Genomic DNA, 17,343 nt, shown 5'->3' on the forward strand with positions numbered 1-17,343 from the left:
AAGGTTTGGAGCAAATCAGGTGTATTAAATTTATTTATATGGTTTGAAATGTCTAAGGCAATAATTCCCAAACTTCATTGAGGGAAGAGGAAAGCTTTTAAAATCGCGTTGCCGAGGTGGCATCCCATACTGTTACTGGGAATTCTGCGTTGGGATGGAGCCTTTAACTGAGGAGATTATTAGAGCCGGAGCTCTGAACCAGCAATCTCAGTTCTTGTGACAGTGAGTAAAGAACTACAAACTAACACCAAAATGCAAGTTGAAAGCGAAGTTTATTGAAGCATAATAATACACTCACAGAGGGAGAGTGGGCTGATTTCTGCAAAGTGAAATCGGCACCTCTTTACAGAGCTTAAGGTGCTTTTATGGGGTTTGTGGGGAGGAGTTGAGGTTTGGGCTGTGTCTGAGTGACAGGATGATGTTATGTGATTGAATTTTATAGCTATATAAACTAAAATTAAACTGCGCATGTTCTTACCTATAATTCGTTAAAAGCCTCCCAAGGATGGGGGGCAAAACTGTATGTAAATTCTATTATAATGATGGTCATGGGTAATATAATGAAGGACAGGGTTTTGTGTTATTGGGCATGTGCCACTTTGGGGAATTTCCACCTGTACCCTCCTTTCTCTTTCTCCAGGATATTTTAGCCACAGACTTCATCATAAACTCCATCCCTTAGGGTGGCGTTAGGGTAGTCTTGGGCCTGAACTTAGGTGAGCCAGTGGCTGTCTTAGTGACAGCCTTTCTGTTCTCTTCTGTCCTCCCTTCCCAGCTGCTAATGTCTAACTACCTAACAATTACCCATTAAATCAGTGTGTCTGGGGTTAGGAGCAGGCCTCAATATGTTTAATCATTTTCCAAGTCATCTCAATACTGCAAAGTTTGTGAAAAACTTGTCAGATAATTCAATTATGAAGGCTGTGGAAGGTGTTTCAGTAGGATCTAATTGGTTAACGTTATGATTTAATTAATTTGAATCAAAAAACAAAATGAAAAAGCTTTATACTTCTAAAACAAATAAGACACAAGTTGGTCTAAGGTCGAGATAAAATTTTTAAATGTATAATTGAATTTTGAAAATAATAAATATTTATATATCTAAAGTTTACATCAGAACATTGCAAAGATACTTTCCCCAATCAGCAACATCCCTTCAGGATTTAAAAACCAAGGGGGACACTGGATCACCTAGAGTTTCACAAGCAGGTACCTTTTGCTGTAGGAGAGAGAGAATTAAAGTTCTGAAGACCTATTGCTTTTCACCAGGAAGTTTTACTGGGCATCTCCTGAGCCTAGGCAATAGTTGTAGGGTGACTTCTGGAGCCATCGCCGTTTCCCCGCCCCACCAAAGAAGCGGAGACTTAACGGGGACGTGCAGTCAGAGCTGGGGAAATGGGCCCGCGAGCCAGGCCGGCGCTTCTCCTCCTGATGCTTTTGCAGACCGCGGTCCTGCAGGGGCGCTTGCTGCGTGAGTCCGAGGGCTGCGGGCCAACGAGGGGCGCGGCGGGGGTGGAAAAATCGAAACTAGATTTTCTTTGCGCTTGGGAGTTTGCTAACTTTGGAGGACCTGCTCAACCGTATCCGCAGTCCCCTCTCCCTACTTTCTGCGTCCACACCCCGGGAGGGAATGCCTGCCACTGAGCTGCATATGGGGGTCCCTCGCCCCAGGACCTGCCCCCTCCCCCGGCTGTCCCGGCTCTTCGGAGTGACTTTTGGAACCGCCCACTCCCTTCCCCCAACCAGAATGCTTTTAAATAAATCTCGTAGTTCCTCACTTGAGCTGAGTTAAGCCTGGGGCTCCTTGGACCTGGATCTCGGGTTTATTTCCAATGTCAGCTGTGCGGTTTTTTCCCCAGTCATCTCCAAACAGGAAGTTCTTCCCTGCATGCTTGCCGAGAAGGCTGAGCTAACCCACAGCAGGATCCTCACGGGGTTTCCACCGCGGAACGAATGCGCTGGATGGTGGGGGCGCGGAAGAGTGGGGTTGGGGATCTGAATTCTTCACCATTCCACCCACTTTTGGTGAGACCTGGGGTGGAGGTCTCTGGGGTGGGAGGCTTCTGAGAGAGGCCTACCTCGGGCCTTTCCCCACTCTTGGCAATTGTTCTTTTGCCTGGAAAATTGAGTATATGTTAGTTTTCAACGTTTGAACTGAACAGTTCTCTTTTCAGCCAGGCTTTATTGATTCGCAATGTGCTGTGTAATTAAGAGTCCTCTAAAGAACGTCAAAGTACTGATAATGAACATGTAAGCAATGCACTCAGTTGTAAGTTACATTCATATCTGATCTTATTTGATTTTCACTAGGCATAGGGAGGTAGGAATAATATGTTTATTTACTAGAAGTTAACTGGAATTCAGATTAAATAACTCTTTTCAGGTTACAAAGTATATAAGTAAAAAGGTTTTCAGATATTATTTCAAGTACTATAGCTGCTTCTAATCTTAGTTGACAGTGATTTTGCCCTGTAGTCTAGCACAGTGTTCTGTGGGTCACACACCGGCCTCAGCACAGCACTTTGAGTTTTGGTACTATGTGTATCTACATTTTACACATGACAAGAATGAGGCATGCACAGCCTGCTTCCCGGCAAGTTTATTCAATGGTACACTGGGCTTTGGTGGCAGAGCTCATGTCTCCACTTCATAGCTATGATTCTTAAACATCACACTGCATTAGAAGCTGAATAATAAAATTTCAGGTTGAGCAGAAATATTCATGTTTACAAGTGTAAATGAGTCCCAACCATGTGTTGCACTGTTCAAGGCCCAAGGGAGAGAGCAGGGAAACAAGTCTTCACCCTTTGATATTTTGCATTCTAGTGGGAGAGATGACAATAAGCAAATGAGCAGAAAGATATGCAACATCAGGAAACGATGGGTTTTGTGAGAAGCAGAGAAGTCAGGACAAGTCACTCTGGGGCTGACACTTGAGCAGAGACATGAAGGAAATAAGAATGAGATTGACTGGGAGCAGTATTTCCCAGGCAAACTGAGTGGGCCAGGCAAGTTGGATTAAAAAGTGGGTTTTCTCAGCACTGCTCGTGTGTGTGTGTGTGTGTGTGTGTGTGTTGGGGGTGGGAAGAGGGACTACCATCTGCATGTAGCATGTCCAGCAGTATCCTGTTGTCTCTACTCACTTGGTGCTAGGAGCACTCATCCTCCCTACTCACTAGGTGCTAGGAGCACTCCTCCAGTCTTGACAACCAAAAATGTCTCTAAACTTTGCCACATGTCACCTAGGAGACAAACTCCTGGTTAAGAAGCTCGGGTTGAAAAAAAAACAAGTAGTGCTGGGGGTTAGAGGCCAAGAAGTAGGTAATGGGCTCAGAAGAGGAGCCACAAACAAGGTCGTGCAGGTGCCTGTAGGCTATGGTGTGAATTCTAGCCAAGGAGTAACAGTGATCTGTCACAGGCTTTAAAAAGATTGCTCTGGCTACTATGTGGAAAGCAGAATGAAGGGAGCAACAGTAAAAGCAGGGAGCCCATCCAGGAAGCTGTTACACAGTCCACACAAGAGATGGTGGAGTGGGCTGGGTGGGAACATAAAAGGGAGTGAGAAACCGTTGTCTCCTGAATATATTCTGAAGGAAGTTGCTGAAGGATTCTATGTTGTGTGAGAGAAAGAGAAGAATTAGCTGGGTGTGGTAGCTCATGCCAAGGAGTAGGCCAAGGAGGGCAGATTCTTGAGCTCAGGAGTTCAAGACCAGCCTGGGCAACATGGCAAAACCCCTTCTCTACAAAAAATACAAAAATTAGCCGGGTGTGGTGGCATGCACCTGTGATCCTAGCTACTAGGGAGGCTGAGGTGTGGGGGATTGCTTGAGCCCAGGAAGTTGAGGCTGCAGTGAGCCATGATTGTGCCACTATACTTCAGCCTAGATGACAGAGCAAGATCCTGTCTCCCTCCATCCCCTGAAAAAAGAGAAGAGTTAAAGTTGACTTTGTTCTTTATTTTAATTTTATTGGCCTGAGCAGTGGGGTAATTGGCAATGCCATTTCTGAGATGGTGAAGGCAGAGGAAAGAGCAGTTTGGGGTAAATCAAGGATCTGGATTTGGACATGCTAAGTTTGAGATTCCAGTCAGGCATCCAAGTGGTGAGGCCATATAGGCAGTTCAGTGTAAGAATTCAGGGCCAAGGCTGGGCACGGTGGCTCACTCCTGTAATCCCAGCGCTTTGGGAGGCTGAGGCAGGCCGATCACTTGAGGTCAGGAGTTTGAGACAAGCTTGGCTAACATGGTGAAACCCCATGTCTACTAAAAATACAAAAATTAGCCTGGTGTGGTGGCACATGCCTATAGTCCCAGGTTTTCAGGAGGCTTAGGCAGGAGAATCCCTTGAATCCAGGAGGTGCAGGTTGCAGTGAGCTGAGATTGTGCCACTGCACTCCAGCCTGGGCAATAGAGTGAGACTCAGTCTCAAAAACAAACAAACAAAAAACCTGAATGAATTCCTCAGGATTTGGGTCTAATTTGCTCTGAGCACCAACTCCTGAGTTCAACTACCATAGCTAGAGACACCTTAACATTTTCTAGAATCCACCAGCTTTAGTGGAGTCTGTCTAATCATGAGTATTGGAATAGGGTCTGGGGGCAGTGAGGGGATGGCAGCCATGTGTGGCAGAGAAAGGCACACAAGGAGAGAGCAGCCAGGACTGTCAAATGGAAGAAAGACGGGACTGCAACTCACCCTTCACAATATGAGGACCAGACACAACTGATGCTATGAGTTGATGCAGGTGTGTGGAGCCTCAACATCCCACTCCCCTCCTATTGCACATGGTGAAGGCCTGTTGCTCTGTCTCCAGGTTCACACTCTCTGCACTACCTCTTCATGGGTTCCTCAGAGCAGGACCTTGGTCTTTCCCTGTTTGAAGCTTTGGGCTATGTGGACGACCAGCTGTTCGTGTTCTATGATCATGAGAGTCGCCGTGTGGAGCCCCGAACTCCATGGGTTTCCGGTAGAACTTCAAGCCAGATGTGGCTGCAGCTGAGTCAGAGTCTGAAAGGGTGGGATCACATGTTCACTGTTGACTTCTGGACTATTATGGAAAATCACAACCACAGCAAGGGTATGTGGAGAGGGGGCCTCACCTTCTGGAGGTTGTCAGAGCTTTTCATCTTTTCATGCATCTTGAAGGAAACAGCTGGAAATCTGATGTCTTGTGGGAGCAGGGAAGAGGGAAGGAATTTACTTCCTGAGGTCATTTGGTCCTTGGGGATGGTGGAAATAGGGACCTACTCCTTTGGTTGCAGTAACAAGGCTGGGGATTTTTCCAGAGTCCCACACCCTGCAGGTCATCCTGGGCTGCAAAATGCAAGAGGACAACAGTACCGAGGGCTTCTGGAAGTACGGGTACGATGGGCAGGACCACCTTGAATTCTGCCCTGACACGCTGGATTGGAAAGCAGCAGAACCCAGGGCCTGGCCCACCAAGCTGGAGTGGGAAAGGCACAAGATTCGGGCCAGGCAGAACAGAGCCTACCTCGAGAGGGACTGCCCTGTGCAGCTGCAACAGTTGCTGGAGCTGGGGAGAGGTGTTTTCGACCGGCCAGGTATGGTGGAAACACACTTCTGCCCCCGTACTCTAGTGGCAGAGTGGAGGAGGATGTAGGGCATGGAATCCCTGGTTAGAGTTTCAGAGGTGGCTGAGGGTGTGTGCCTCTCCAAATTCTGGGAAGGGACTTTCTCAATCCTAGAGTCTCTACCTTATAATTGAGATGTATGAGGCAGCCACAAGTCATGGGTTTAATTTCTTTTCTCCATTCATATGGCTCAAAGGGAAGTATCTGCAGCCCTTGCTTTTTATTTAACCAATAATCCTTTGTATATGTATACCTGTTAAGAATTCAGAAATGTCAAGGCCAGGCGCGGTGACTCATCCTTGTAATCCCAGCAATTGGAGGCCAAGGCGGGTGGATCATGAGGTCAGGAGTTCGAGACCAGTCTGACCAACATGGTGAAACCCGTCTCTAAAAAAATACAAAAATTAGCTGGGCGCAGTCATGCGTGCCTGTAGTCCCAGCTAATTGGGAGGCTGAGGAAGGAGAATCGCTTGAACCCAGGAAGCAGAGGTTGCACTGAGCTGAGATCACGCCACTGCACTCTAGCCTAGGCAACAGAGTGAGACTCCATCTTAAAAAAAAAAAAAAGAAAAGAGAGAATTCAGAGATGTCAGCTATCATATGAATACCAGGACAAAATATCAAGTGAGGCCACTTATCAAGTAGCAGAATGCTTTAGGTTAAAAGTTTATTTCACAGAACATAGCAATAATCACTGAAGCTACCTATTTTACAAGGCCCCTTCTTATAACAATGCCTCCTAGGTTGACCCAGGTGAAACTAACCATCTGTATTCAATCGTTTTCAATGCACATAAAAGGCAATTTTATCTATCAGAACAAAGAACATAGGTAACTGATATGTACATTTACATGTTAGGAGAGCAAGCTGATCTGACTGCGCTCCAACTGACACTGTGTTATAGCCCAATCTTAGGACACAAAATGGTGTCTCTCCTGTAGCTTGTTTTTTTTTCTGAAAAGGGTATTTCCTTCCTCCAACCTATAGAAGGAAGTGAAAGTTCCAATCTTCCTGGCAAGGGTAAACAGATCCCCTCTCCTCATCCTTCCTCTTTCCTGTCAAGTGCCTCCTTTGGTGAAGGTGACACATCATGTAACCTCTTCAGTGACCACTCTACGATGTCGGGCCCTGAACTACTACCCTCAGAACATCACCATGAAGTGGCTGAAGGATAGGCAGCCAATGGATGCCAAGGAGGTCGAACGTAAAGACGTATTGCCCAATGGGGATGGGACCTACCAGGGCTGGATAACCTTGACTGTACCCCCAGGGGAAGAACAGAGATATACTTGCCAGGTGGAGCACCCAGGCCTGGATCAGCCCCTCCTTGCTTTCTGGGGTATGTGACTGATGAGAGCCAGGAGCTGAGAAAATCTATTGGGGGTTGAGAGGAGTGCCTGAGGGGGTAATTATGGCAGTGACACAAGGATCTGCTCTTTGTTAGGGGGTGGACTGGGGGTGGCAATCAATGGCTTTAACTTGCTTTTTCTGTTTTAGAGCCCTCACCATCTAGAACTCTAGTCATTGGAGTCATCAGTGGAATTGCTGTTTTTGTCATCATCTTGTTCATTGGAATTTTGTTCATAATATTAAGGAAGAGGCAGACTTCAAGTGAGTAGGAACAAGGAGAAGTCTCTTAGTATCTCTGCCCCAGAGCACAGTGGGAAGAGGGGCAGAGGGGATCTGACATCCATGGGAAGCATTTTTCTTATTTATATTCTTTGGGGACACCAGTAGCTCCTTGGGAGACAGAAAATAATGGTTCTCCCTAGAATGAAAGTCTCTAATTCAACAAACATCTTCAGAGCACCTACTATTTTGCAAGAGCTGTTTAAGGTAGTGCAGGGGCTTTGAGGTTGAGAAGTCACTGTGGCTATTCTCAGAACCCAAATCTGGTAGAGAATGAAAATGATAGCAAGTGAATGTAGTTAAAGAAGACCCCATGAGGTCCTAAAGCAGGCAGGAAGCAAATGCTTAGGGTGTCAAAGGAAGGAATGATCACATTCAGCTGGGGATCAAGAAAGCCTTCTGGATCTTGAAGGAAAAGCTTGATTCCATTAGGTGAGGTTGAAGATGATGGGAGGTCTACACAGATGGAACAACCATGCCAAGTAGGAGAGTATAAGGCATACTGGGAGGTTAGAACTAATTACTCTACCTTAACCCCGAGTTTGCATAGCTATCGCTCACCAATTATGCATTTCTACTCCCTGAACGTCTGTGGTGTGGGGAAAAGAGAGACAGAAAGAAGCCAGCTCATACAGAGTCCGAGGGTCTTTTGGGATATTGGGTTATGATCACTGGAGTGTCACTGAAGGATCCTAAGAAAGGAGGACCATGATCTCCCTTATATGGTGAATGTGTTGTTAAGAAGTCAGATGGGAGGTGAGGAGACCAGTTTGAAAGCCAATAAGCATTCCCAGATGAGAGATAATGGTTCTTGAAATCCAATAGTGCCCAGGTCTAAATTGAGATGGGTGAATGAGGAAAATAAGGAACAGAGAAGAAGCAAGATGATGCCTAGGTTTGTGATGCCTCTTTCCTGGGTCTCTTGTCTCCACAGGAGGAGTCATGGGGCACTACGTCTTAGCTGAACGTGAGTGACACGCAGCCTGCAGACTCATCGTGGGAAGCACACAACACTAGAGATTCAAAAAGGGAGTGTACTTATGGAGCTCTTCATGTTTCAGGACAGAGTTGAACCTAAACATGAAGAACTCCTTGCTTTTAGCTTTCTCTGTTCATTTCCTCAAAAATATTTCCCCATTTAGGTTTCTGATTCCTGCATGCCAGTGATCCCCAGCTGTGACCTCTCCCCTGGAACTGCCTCTCATGAACCTCAAGCTGCATCTGCTTCCTTCATTTCCTCCATCACCTCAGACACATACACCTATGTCTTCATTTCCTATTTTTGGAAGAGGACTCCTTAAATTTGGGGGACTTACATGATTCATTTTAACATGTCAGAAAAGCTTTGAATCCTGGGACATGGCTAGTCATAACCTTACCAGAATTTTACATATGTATCTAGGCATTTTCTGGACCTGTTCTACTTTTCCTTTGAATCATCCCTCTGTGTTACCCAGTAACTCATCTGTCACCAAGCCATGGGGATTCTTTCATCTGATTGTTATGTGAGTTGTAGGCTGTACACTGCACGAATGGAAGAGGCACCTTTCCCAGAAAAAGCATCATGGCTGTCTGTGGGTATTATGATGGGTGTTTTTAGCAGGTAGGAGGCAAATATCTTGAAAGGGGTTGCAAAGAGGTGTCTTTTTCTAATTGGCATGAAGGTGTCATACAGGTTTGCAAAGTTTAATGGTGCCTTCATTTGGAATGCTACTCTCATATTGCAGACCTGAAGTATAACAATAATTTTCTCCCTGATCTCTCCTTGTTCTGATAATGAAAATTATAAGGATGATGATAATGATGATAAAAGCACTTACTTTGTGTCCCACTCTTCTGAGCACCTACTTACATGCATTATTGCATGCAATTCTTACAATAATTCTATGAGATAGGCACTATTATCTCAATTTCTTTTTTAGATGAAGAAAGTGAAGTAGGCCAGGCACGGTGGCTCACGTCTGTAATCCCAGCACTTTGGGAGGCTGAGGAGGGTGGTTCACGAGGTCAGGAGATCCAGACCATCCTGGCTAACACGAGGAAACCCTGTCTCTACTAAAAATACAAAAAAATTAGCTGGGCGTGGTAGCAGGCACCTGTAGTCCCAGCTACTGGGGAGGCTGAGGCAGGAGAATGGCGTGAACCCGGGAGGCGGAGCTTGCAGTGAGCGGAGATCTCGCCACTGCACTCCAGCCTGAGTGATAGAGTGAGACTGTGTCTCAAAAACAAAAGGAAAGAAAAACGAAAATATAGAGTATCACACAGCTTGCCAGTGATAGAAACAGGTTTCAAACTCAGTCAATCTGACCGTATGATACATCTCACACACCACTACATTCAGGTAGTTTAGATGCCTAGAGTAAATAGAGACGGAAGGAGATGGCTCTTCTATTGTCTCATTGTATTTCTTCTGAGTGAGCTTGAATCACATAAAGGGAAACAGCAGAAAACAACCAGCTGATCCTCAGCTGTCATGTTTCCTTTAAAAGTCCCCAAGGAAGGTCCTGGAATGTGACTCCCTTGCTTCTCTGTTACTCTCTTTGGCATTCATTTCTTTGGCCCCTACGCAAGGACTGTAATTGGTGGGGACAGCTAGTGGCCCTGCTGGGCTTCACACACACTGTCCTCCCTAGGCCAGTGCCTCTGGAGTCAGAACTCTGGTGGTATTTCCCTCGATGAACTGGAGTAAACTCTTTCATTTTGAGATGATAAATGGAAGCCACCAAGTGGCTTAGAGGATGCCCAGGCCCTGTCATGGGGCCACTGGGGTTCCGGTGCACATTAAAAAAAAAAAAAAAAAAAAAAAAAATCTAAGCAGGGCACTCAAGAATTGCTAGATTCTGGGAAATCAGTTCACCATGTTCAAAAGAGTCTTTTTTTTTTTTTTTGAGACTCTATTGCGCAGACTGGAGTGCAACAGCGTGATCTCAGCTCACTGTAACCTCTGCCTCCCAGGTTTAAGAGATTCTCCTGCCTCAGCCTCACGAGTAGCTGGGATTACAGGCATGCACCACCATGCCCGGCTAATTTTTGCATTTTTAGTAGAGACGAGGTTTCACCATGTTGGCCAGGCTGGTCTCGAACTCCTGATCTCGTGATCCGCCCGCCTCGGCCTCCGAAAGTGCTGGGATTACATGCATGAATCACCCTGCCCGACCATCAGAAGAGTCTTAATATATATATCCAGATGACATGTGTTTACTTTATGTTGCTACATGCATTTGGCTGCATAAATGTGGTACAAGCATTCTGTCTTGAAGGGCAGATGCTTCAGGATACCATGTACAGCTCAGAAGTTTCTTTTGTAGGCATTAAATTTTAGCAAAGATATCTCATCTCTTCTTTTAAACAATTTTCTTTTTTGCTGGTTAGAAAAGTTATGTAGAAAAAAGGAAATGTCATTTATGCTCATTGTAGAAAAGCTAAAAAATGAATACAATTAAAGCTGTTATTTAATTAGCCAGTGATAAACTATTAAAAACTTGTCTATTACCTGTTAGTATTATTGTTGCATTAAAAATGCATATACTTTAATAAATGTACATTGTATTGCATACTGCATGATTTTATTGATGTTCTTGTTCATCTTGTGTATATACTTAATTGCTTTGTCATTTTGAGATATTTATTTTGCTTCTAATTTCTTTACATTTTGTCTTATGGAATATTTTCATTCAACTGTGTTAGCCGAATTGTTTTTCTTCACACTAGGGACATTGTCGTCTAAGTTGTAAGACATTGGTTATTTTACCAACAAACCATTCTGGAAGTGTATGACAAATTCTTTCTCTCTTAATATGGTACCATACTGAAAGCAGACTGCTATAAGGCTTCACTTACTCTTCTACCTCATAAAGAATATGTTACAATTAATTAATTAGGTAAGCATTTGTTTTATATTGGTTTTATTTCACCTGGGCTGAGATTACAAGAAACACCCCAGTCTTCATAGTAACACATTTCGGTAACATATTTACTAAACATCAGCAACTGTGGCCTGTTAATTTTTTTAATAGAAATTTTAAGTCCTCATTTTCTTTCAGTGTTTTTTAAGCTTAATTTTTCTGGCTTTATTAATAAATTATTAAGGTCAACTACATTTGAAAAATCAAAGACCTCATTTTAAATTCTTTCTTACTCACCTCTGGCAAAACCACTCACAGACCATGGGGGTAAAGAGAAGTGTGACACCTGGTGGCCACAAGTAAACATACCACGGTGGTCCGGTGACCAGAGGTGCAGAGCTGAGGGTTTTCCTGAGAGTAAAGGAATAAACAGTGGGTGGAGGGATGTGCACTAGAAATCACTTGTAGAGAAAAGCCCCTGACAATTTCAGAAAACAAATAAGAAACTACTTACCAGCTATTTGAATTGCTGGAATCACAGGCCGTTGCTGAGCTGCCTGAACTGGGAACACAACAGAAGGAAAACAAACCACTCTGATAAGAATTCAGTCAAGTACAGCAGATGATTGAGGACTGCTGAGAGGTACAGGCCAAAATTCTTATGTTGTATTATAATAATGTCATCTTATAGTACTATCAGTATTGTATAAAACATTATTCATAAACTCACACACATTTAAAAACAAAACACTGTCTCTAAAATCCCCAAATTTCTCATAAGCTATCAGTTTTAAACGAACATTTTTCAAACCACAATCTGATTTAACCATGACCATCACTTAAATATTACTGACTTTCAAATTAAAGATTTTCACATACAGGCTGATATTTTTAATTGCGATTCTCTCTGTAGGCTTTGGGTATAATGTGTTCTTTTCCTTTTTTGCATCGGTGATCTACACTGTAACACGTAGAATGTTAATACAATATTAAAGTATTTTGTATGACAATTTTATTTGAAAGCCTAGGATGCCTTGACATCCTGCATACATTTATTACTTGATATGCATGCATTCTGGTATCTCAAGCATTCTATTTCTGAGTAATTGTTTAAGGTGTAGAAGAGATAGATATGGTAGATTTGGGGTGGATACTTATATATTTTCTATTTCTTGGATGAATGAATTTGTATATTAAAAGTTTTCCATGGCAGAAATATTTTCAAAGACTTTTTTTTTCCGGTATGGATTGAAGGCCCTGATTTCACCACAGTGTAATATATCAATGTAGCAAAATTTTACTTGTACCCCATGAATATATATAATTAAAAAAACTATTTTTTCCAGCCAATTATTATTACTTACTAGATATTAGGCTCTGTTCTGAATCTTAATTTAATTCCTTCAAAGAATCTTATGAGATAGGCAGGAATAATGACTTCTATTCTGTTATCCTTATGTTGCTGTTATGAAACCAAGGCACAGAAACGTTAGTTAACTTACTGAAGAAGATGATTGTGCTAGATTTTTATTCTAGCCATTCTGGAATAACAACTACATAACCTTGTCTGAGCCAAGGAAACATATGGTGTGGCAACTGTTACCATCTTTTTAGGAATAGCAGCACTCCTAATGTTTACTGCAGGGAAAAAGGAATCTCAGAATTTGCCTGATCCCTATGATTTTTTTCCTAAATATTTTGAAATATCTTTTAGATGTATTTTAAAATTTAAGGATGTTTTGTTCCATTCATACAGAATTTTTTTTTTTTTCTTTCTTGAGACAGAGTCTCACTCTGTCACCCAGGCTGGAATGCAGTGGCATGATCTCAGCTCACTGCAACCTCTGCCTACTGGGTTCAAGCGATTTTACTGCCTCAGCCTCCTAAGCAGCTGAGACTACAGGCACACACCACCATATATGCCTAATTTTTTTGTATTTTTAGTAGAGATGGAGTTTCACCATGTTGGCCAGGCTGGTCTCGAACTCCTGACCTCAAATGAGCCGCCCTCCTCGGCCTCCCAAAGTGCTGGGATTACAGGTGTGAACCACTGCTCCTGGCCAAATTTTTAACTTGTTTTGTTATTGTTAAGACAGGTCTCAGTCTGACACCAAGGCTGGTATGCAGTAGTGCCACCATGGCTCACTGCAGTCTCAACCTCCTGAACTCAAGTGATCCTCTCACCTCAGCCTCCCGAGTAGCTGGGACCACCACGCCTGGCTCATGTTTTTCTGTTATTTATTGAAACGAGTTCTGGCTATGTTGCCCAGGCTGGTCTTGAACTCCGGAGCCCCGGTGATCCACCCGCCTCAGTGTCCGAAAGGTTTATCAGGCGTGAGACACCATCCCTGGCCAGATTTCTAACTTTTGAATTCACATATTCATTTATTCTTTTTGTCATTCAGGAAGAAATGTGGGGATGGGTAGCCTTGAAGCATCATCCACCAAGTTATTTTACACACTAGATTTAGATACAAAGTATTTTTTTATTTTTATTTTTTAAATCAAATTCTAACTTTTACCCTGAAGATTCTAAAAAGAATTTTGGAGTCTTTAATTCATACTTTGGGGGCAGAGGTATAAGTACCAATATTTGTTTAACTTTCAGTGCAAGTCAGGTAAGCTAACGTTAGTCTATTGAGTTAAATATCCTTGATTTATTCCTTAAACTGAGTCACCACATGGGCACTTTTTTTTTTTTTTTTTAGACGGAGCCTTGCCTTGTTGCCCAGGCTGGAATGCAATGGCGCGATCTCGGTTCACTGCAACCTCCGCCTCCCGGGTTCAAGTGCTTCTTCTGCCCCAGCCTCACATGTAGGTGGGACCACAGGCACACGATACCACGTCCGGCTAAATTTTGTATATTTAGTAGAGACGGGGTTTCACCATTTTGGTCAGGCTGGTCTCAAACTCCTGACCTCGTGATCCGCCTACTCCGGCCTCCCAAAGTGCTGGGATTACAGGCGTGAGCCACCGCGCCCGGCCGAATGGCACTTCCATAAAACAGCAAATAACCAACTTCACTACTGCCCCAAGAGATTTACTATTTATATGAGGGCATCTGTTTTAAGTATGAGTATAATGTTACACAAAGAAGTGTAAGTTTGGGTTCACAATTTCATCATTAAAACAAGTATAAAATACTTTGTGCTTTCTGTGTGCTATTAAGGAAGTATTCAAGGGAATTTTGAAAATCATATTTAATTACTATCATGTTTGTAAAATTTTTGAAACAAATGTTTAAGAGAGGATAATGTTAAAAATTATCTTTCCAGCCAGACCTGATGGCTCACGCCAGTAATCCTAGCATTTTGGGAGGACAAGGTGGGCAGATCGCTTAAGCCCAGGAGTTCAAAACCAGCCTGGACAACATAGGGAAAGCCCATCTCTACAAAATACACAAAATTAGTCAGGTGTGGTCGTGCACAACTGTAGTCCCAGCTACTTGGGAGGCTGAGGTGGGAGGATCACTTGAGCCCAGGGAAGTGTAGCTACCATGAGCCATCATGGTGCCACTGCATTCCAGTCTGGGAAAACAAAAACAAAACAAAACAAAAAACAAGAAAAGAAAAAGAAAAGAAATTTTCTGTCGAAATATCTTTATTTTTAACAAATCAAAATGTATTAATACTGTTTATGGGAGAGTGCCCACACAAGTACAGCAAGCCTAGGAAGTTCAAGTTAAGAAACCTTTAGTAAAATAATTTAAACTGAAAAGAAAAAGCAGAGATTTTTTCCTAGAATAGTAAGGAGTGGAGGTAAAAAAAAAAAAAAAACCCAGCAGAGACATAGGTTATGCTACAGAACCAAAGATGTGCCAATGGCAATGATAGTTTAATTCAGAAAAAAATAAACCAGAAAAATGGGTATTTTAAGATTGAGTATGCCTGAATTCTTCCCAGAGTGGAAGAATCCATTTTAAATATATATATATACACCCTTTAATATTTGTTCTAACATTCATTGTTTTTGAGTCACTGTCATTGAGAAAAGTTTAGAAAGGAGATATTAGGAGCAGGAAATAGAAAGTAAACAAAGTATCAAAATAAAAATGGGGTTTTATAAATAATATAATAGGCAAAATAAAGAAAAGGCATCCCAGACCTCTGGTTTAAATGAAGATGGCACTTGGCGAGATGAGTTCCAGGGTAGTTCACATGAGGTATGTTTTCAGAGAATTGTCATATTGCATATGCTGCTATATTTTTTATTTTCATGAATTAAAAGGCATGTTGAGATTTCAGAGTTTTACTTATGATCTCGGACTCTGCACTTTTTCTCTGTAATGTTTGACATTTGTTCCTAGCTAAGTCTCTAGTTATAAGGTATGTGTTATGGCATGTGGATAGTGAGTGGAAAAATCTAATAACTCAATTTGGGTCAGAAGAATGTAATCAATTATTTCAGAAGTGATAGAAACAATATGACATTTAGAACATTCTGGCCTTTCCTGGGTCTTTATTCTCCATTTCTGGATTTCTTTTCATGCGAGCAAGTCTGAGGTTACTATATGATGTCTCTCACAGGCCACAGTTCATTATAAATATTACCAATGGATATTCATTTATTAACCAGGAGAGATGAGTGGGGTTGGGTTTTTGTTTTTTAAACAAAAGCGGATCTTATGGGCATTCTGGAAAGCTCTGGCAGGAAGCTAAGAATAAAATTTTGAATTGAGGAGTCCCTTTCTTCAAATCACATTCAGACCTAATTCTGCTATTCTATTTATTTTTCAAGGGGATTAGCCTTATTTTAACACCAATAATCTTATCACAAAAACCTCCCAGAGGAAGACCCTGTAGACTTTGTAATGACCTTAATCAAGTATTAGCCCTACACTTCAATTAATCCCCAACTGTACAAAACGTATGTTCTTTTCTCTAAAGCTGGAGCAAGTTGAAAGGGGATTAAAAATGGTGGGAAGGGAAGAGTGTTTGGAATTTCAGGCACACCAGACAGGCACAGCAGGCCAGGAAGAGCGTCCCGGGAAAACATTTTTTCCAGACTTAAGTTTATGTTCCCTATCTCTCTCACAGACTTTTGCACAAAAATGAGTCATTCAATAAATATTTGAATCGAGAGGGAAGGTGACGAGGAAGAAGTTTGCACTTATGAGGTTTTAATTTGCAATTATTTGGCTATCTTTTTGCCTTCTCAAACATAGGATCTTTAGGAGTGAAACTTCATAGCCAAACTTATACTTTGTCCAGCACAGAGAAGACCATCAAAATGCCTGGTATAAATAAAAATATTGAAATGATTGGGAGGTTAAGTCCCTTGACCTATAAATCTGACCTCCTTTAAACATTATACTTTTCTCAATAAACTATTGCGTAATTTATTAGTTATTAAGTGGAAATAGAAATTTGGAATGGGGCTGTGCTTAGCGTCATTAAGCTGACAGGAATGCAGTGCATTCAGCTTGTAGAGACCCTTCCAGTCCCACGAAGAGCGAAGTCTCACTGGCCAATCAAAACAATGAACTCTTAATGAAAGTTTTCTTGCTCCACCCACTTGGTGACCTAATTTGAAAAATAAAAAATCCGCGCGCCAACTCATATTGTTTTCAATCAGGTCCGCCAAGTTTGTATATAAGGGACTGTGTGCGTTCATAACTTCCAATGCTGTGGGAATCATGTCTGGTCGAGGCAAAGGAGGAAAAGGATTGGGGAAGGGTGGTGCTAAGCGCCATCGTAAGGTGCTCCGGGATAACATCCAGGGCATCACAAAGCCGGCTATTCGTCGTTTGGCTCGGCGCGGTGGCGTCAAGCGCATTTCCGGTCTCATTTATGAGGAAACTCGAGGTGTGCTGAAGGTTTTCTTAGAGAACGTTATTCGAGACGCTGTTACCTATACAGAGCATGCCAAGCGCAAAACTGTCACAGCCATGGATGTAGTATACGCTCTAAAACGTCAGGGGCGCACTCTGTATGGCTTCGGTGGCTGAATCTAAGAATACGGGGTCTCCTGGAACTTCAAAAAAAAAAAAAAAAAAACAAAAACAAAAAAGGCCCTTTTCAGGGCCGCTCACAAAGTCGTCTAAAGAGCTGAAATGCGTTGCGAGAATGTGAGTCTGGATGGCAGAATTCACTGATAAGTTGCGTAAGAATGATCTATGTTTACAATGACCGGCCACATTCTGAAAATTTTGAAGCAGAAAGTAGGCATAGAGAGGTAAGCGCTAGTAAAGTGTCTCCAGAAAAGAAGCATTTGCTGGGCACAGTGGGCCACAATTGTAATTCAAGCACTTTGGTAGGCCAAGGCGGGTGAATCACGTGG

At 42.7% G+C, this 17,343-nt stretch overlaps 2 protein-coding genes across 5 annotated transcripts; both read left to right on the forward strand.

The window, feature by feature from the left end:
- Positions 1-1,184: 1,184 nt before the first annotated feature.
- On the forward strand, positions 1,185-10,773 carry HFE (homeostatic iron regulator). Of its 4 annotated transcripts, XM_007973492.3 has the most exons (7): positions 1,188-1,471; positions 4,813-5,076; positions 5,285-5,560; positions 6,654-6,929; positions 7,088-7,201; positions 8,154-8,186; positions 8,362-10,773. In XM_007973492.3, exons 1-7 carry the CDS (start codon positions 1,396-1,398, stop codon positions 8,367-8,369), a joined length of 1,047 nt encoding a protein of 348 aa, XP_007971683.1. In that variant the 5' UTR covers positions 1,188-1,395; the 3' UTR covers positions 8,370-10,773. The 4 variants fall into 4 exon arrangements, with proteins under 4 accessions (XP_007971688.1, XP_007971686.1, XP_007971683.1 ...); XM_007973495.3 differs by having other exon boundaries at positions 1,187-1,471; positions 6,696-6,929; positions 8,154-10,773; XM_007973497.3 differs by lacking the exon at positions 4,813-5,076 and having other exon boundaries at positions 1,185-1,471; positions 6,696-6,929; positions 8,154-10,773.
- A 5,899-nt stretch (positions 10,774-16,672) lies between these two features.
- Positions 16,673-17,095, forward strand: H4C3 (H4 clustered histone 3). The gene has a single exon (XM_073005706.1). It carries the CDS (start codon positions 16,700-16,702, stop codon positions 17,009-17,011), a length of 312 nt encoding a protein of 103 aa, XP_072861807.1. The 5' UTR covers positions 16,673-16,699; the 3' UTR covers positions 17,012-17,095.
- Positions 17,096-17,343: the final 248 nt, after the last annotated feature.

The sequence above is a fragment of the Chlorocebus sabaeus genome, chromosome 17, assembly GCF_047675955.1.
Source record: "Chlorocebus sabaeus isolate Y175 chromosome 17, mChlSab1.0.hap1, whole genome shotgun sequence".
In the NCBI taxonomy this organism is placed as follows: Eukaryota; Metazoa; Chordata; class Mammalia; order Primates; family Cercopithecidae; genus Chlorocebus; species Chlorocebus sabaeus.

Coding starts and splice junctions, on each gene's coding strand:
- HFE (XM_007973492.3), top strand. CDS start 1,396: ATGGGCCCGCGAGCCAGGCCGGCGCTTCTCCTCCTGATGCTTTTGCAG. Junction 1,472..4,812: donor CCTGCAGGGGCGCTTGCTGC/GTGAGTCCGAGG, acceptor CTCTGTCTCCAG/GTTCACACTCTCTGCACTAC. Junction 5,077..5,284: donor AAATCACAACCACAGCAAGG/GTATGTGGAGAG, acceptor GGATTTTTCCAG/AGTCCCACACCCTGCAGGTC.
- H4C3 (XM_073005706.1), top strand. CDS start 16,700: ATGTCTGGTCGAGGCAAAGGAGGAAAAGGATTGGGGAAGGGTGGTGCT.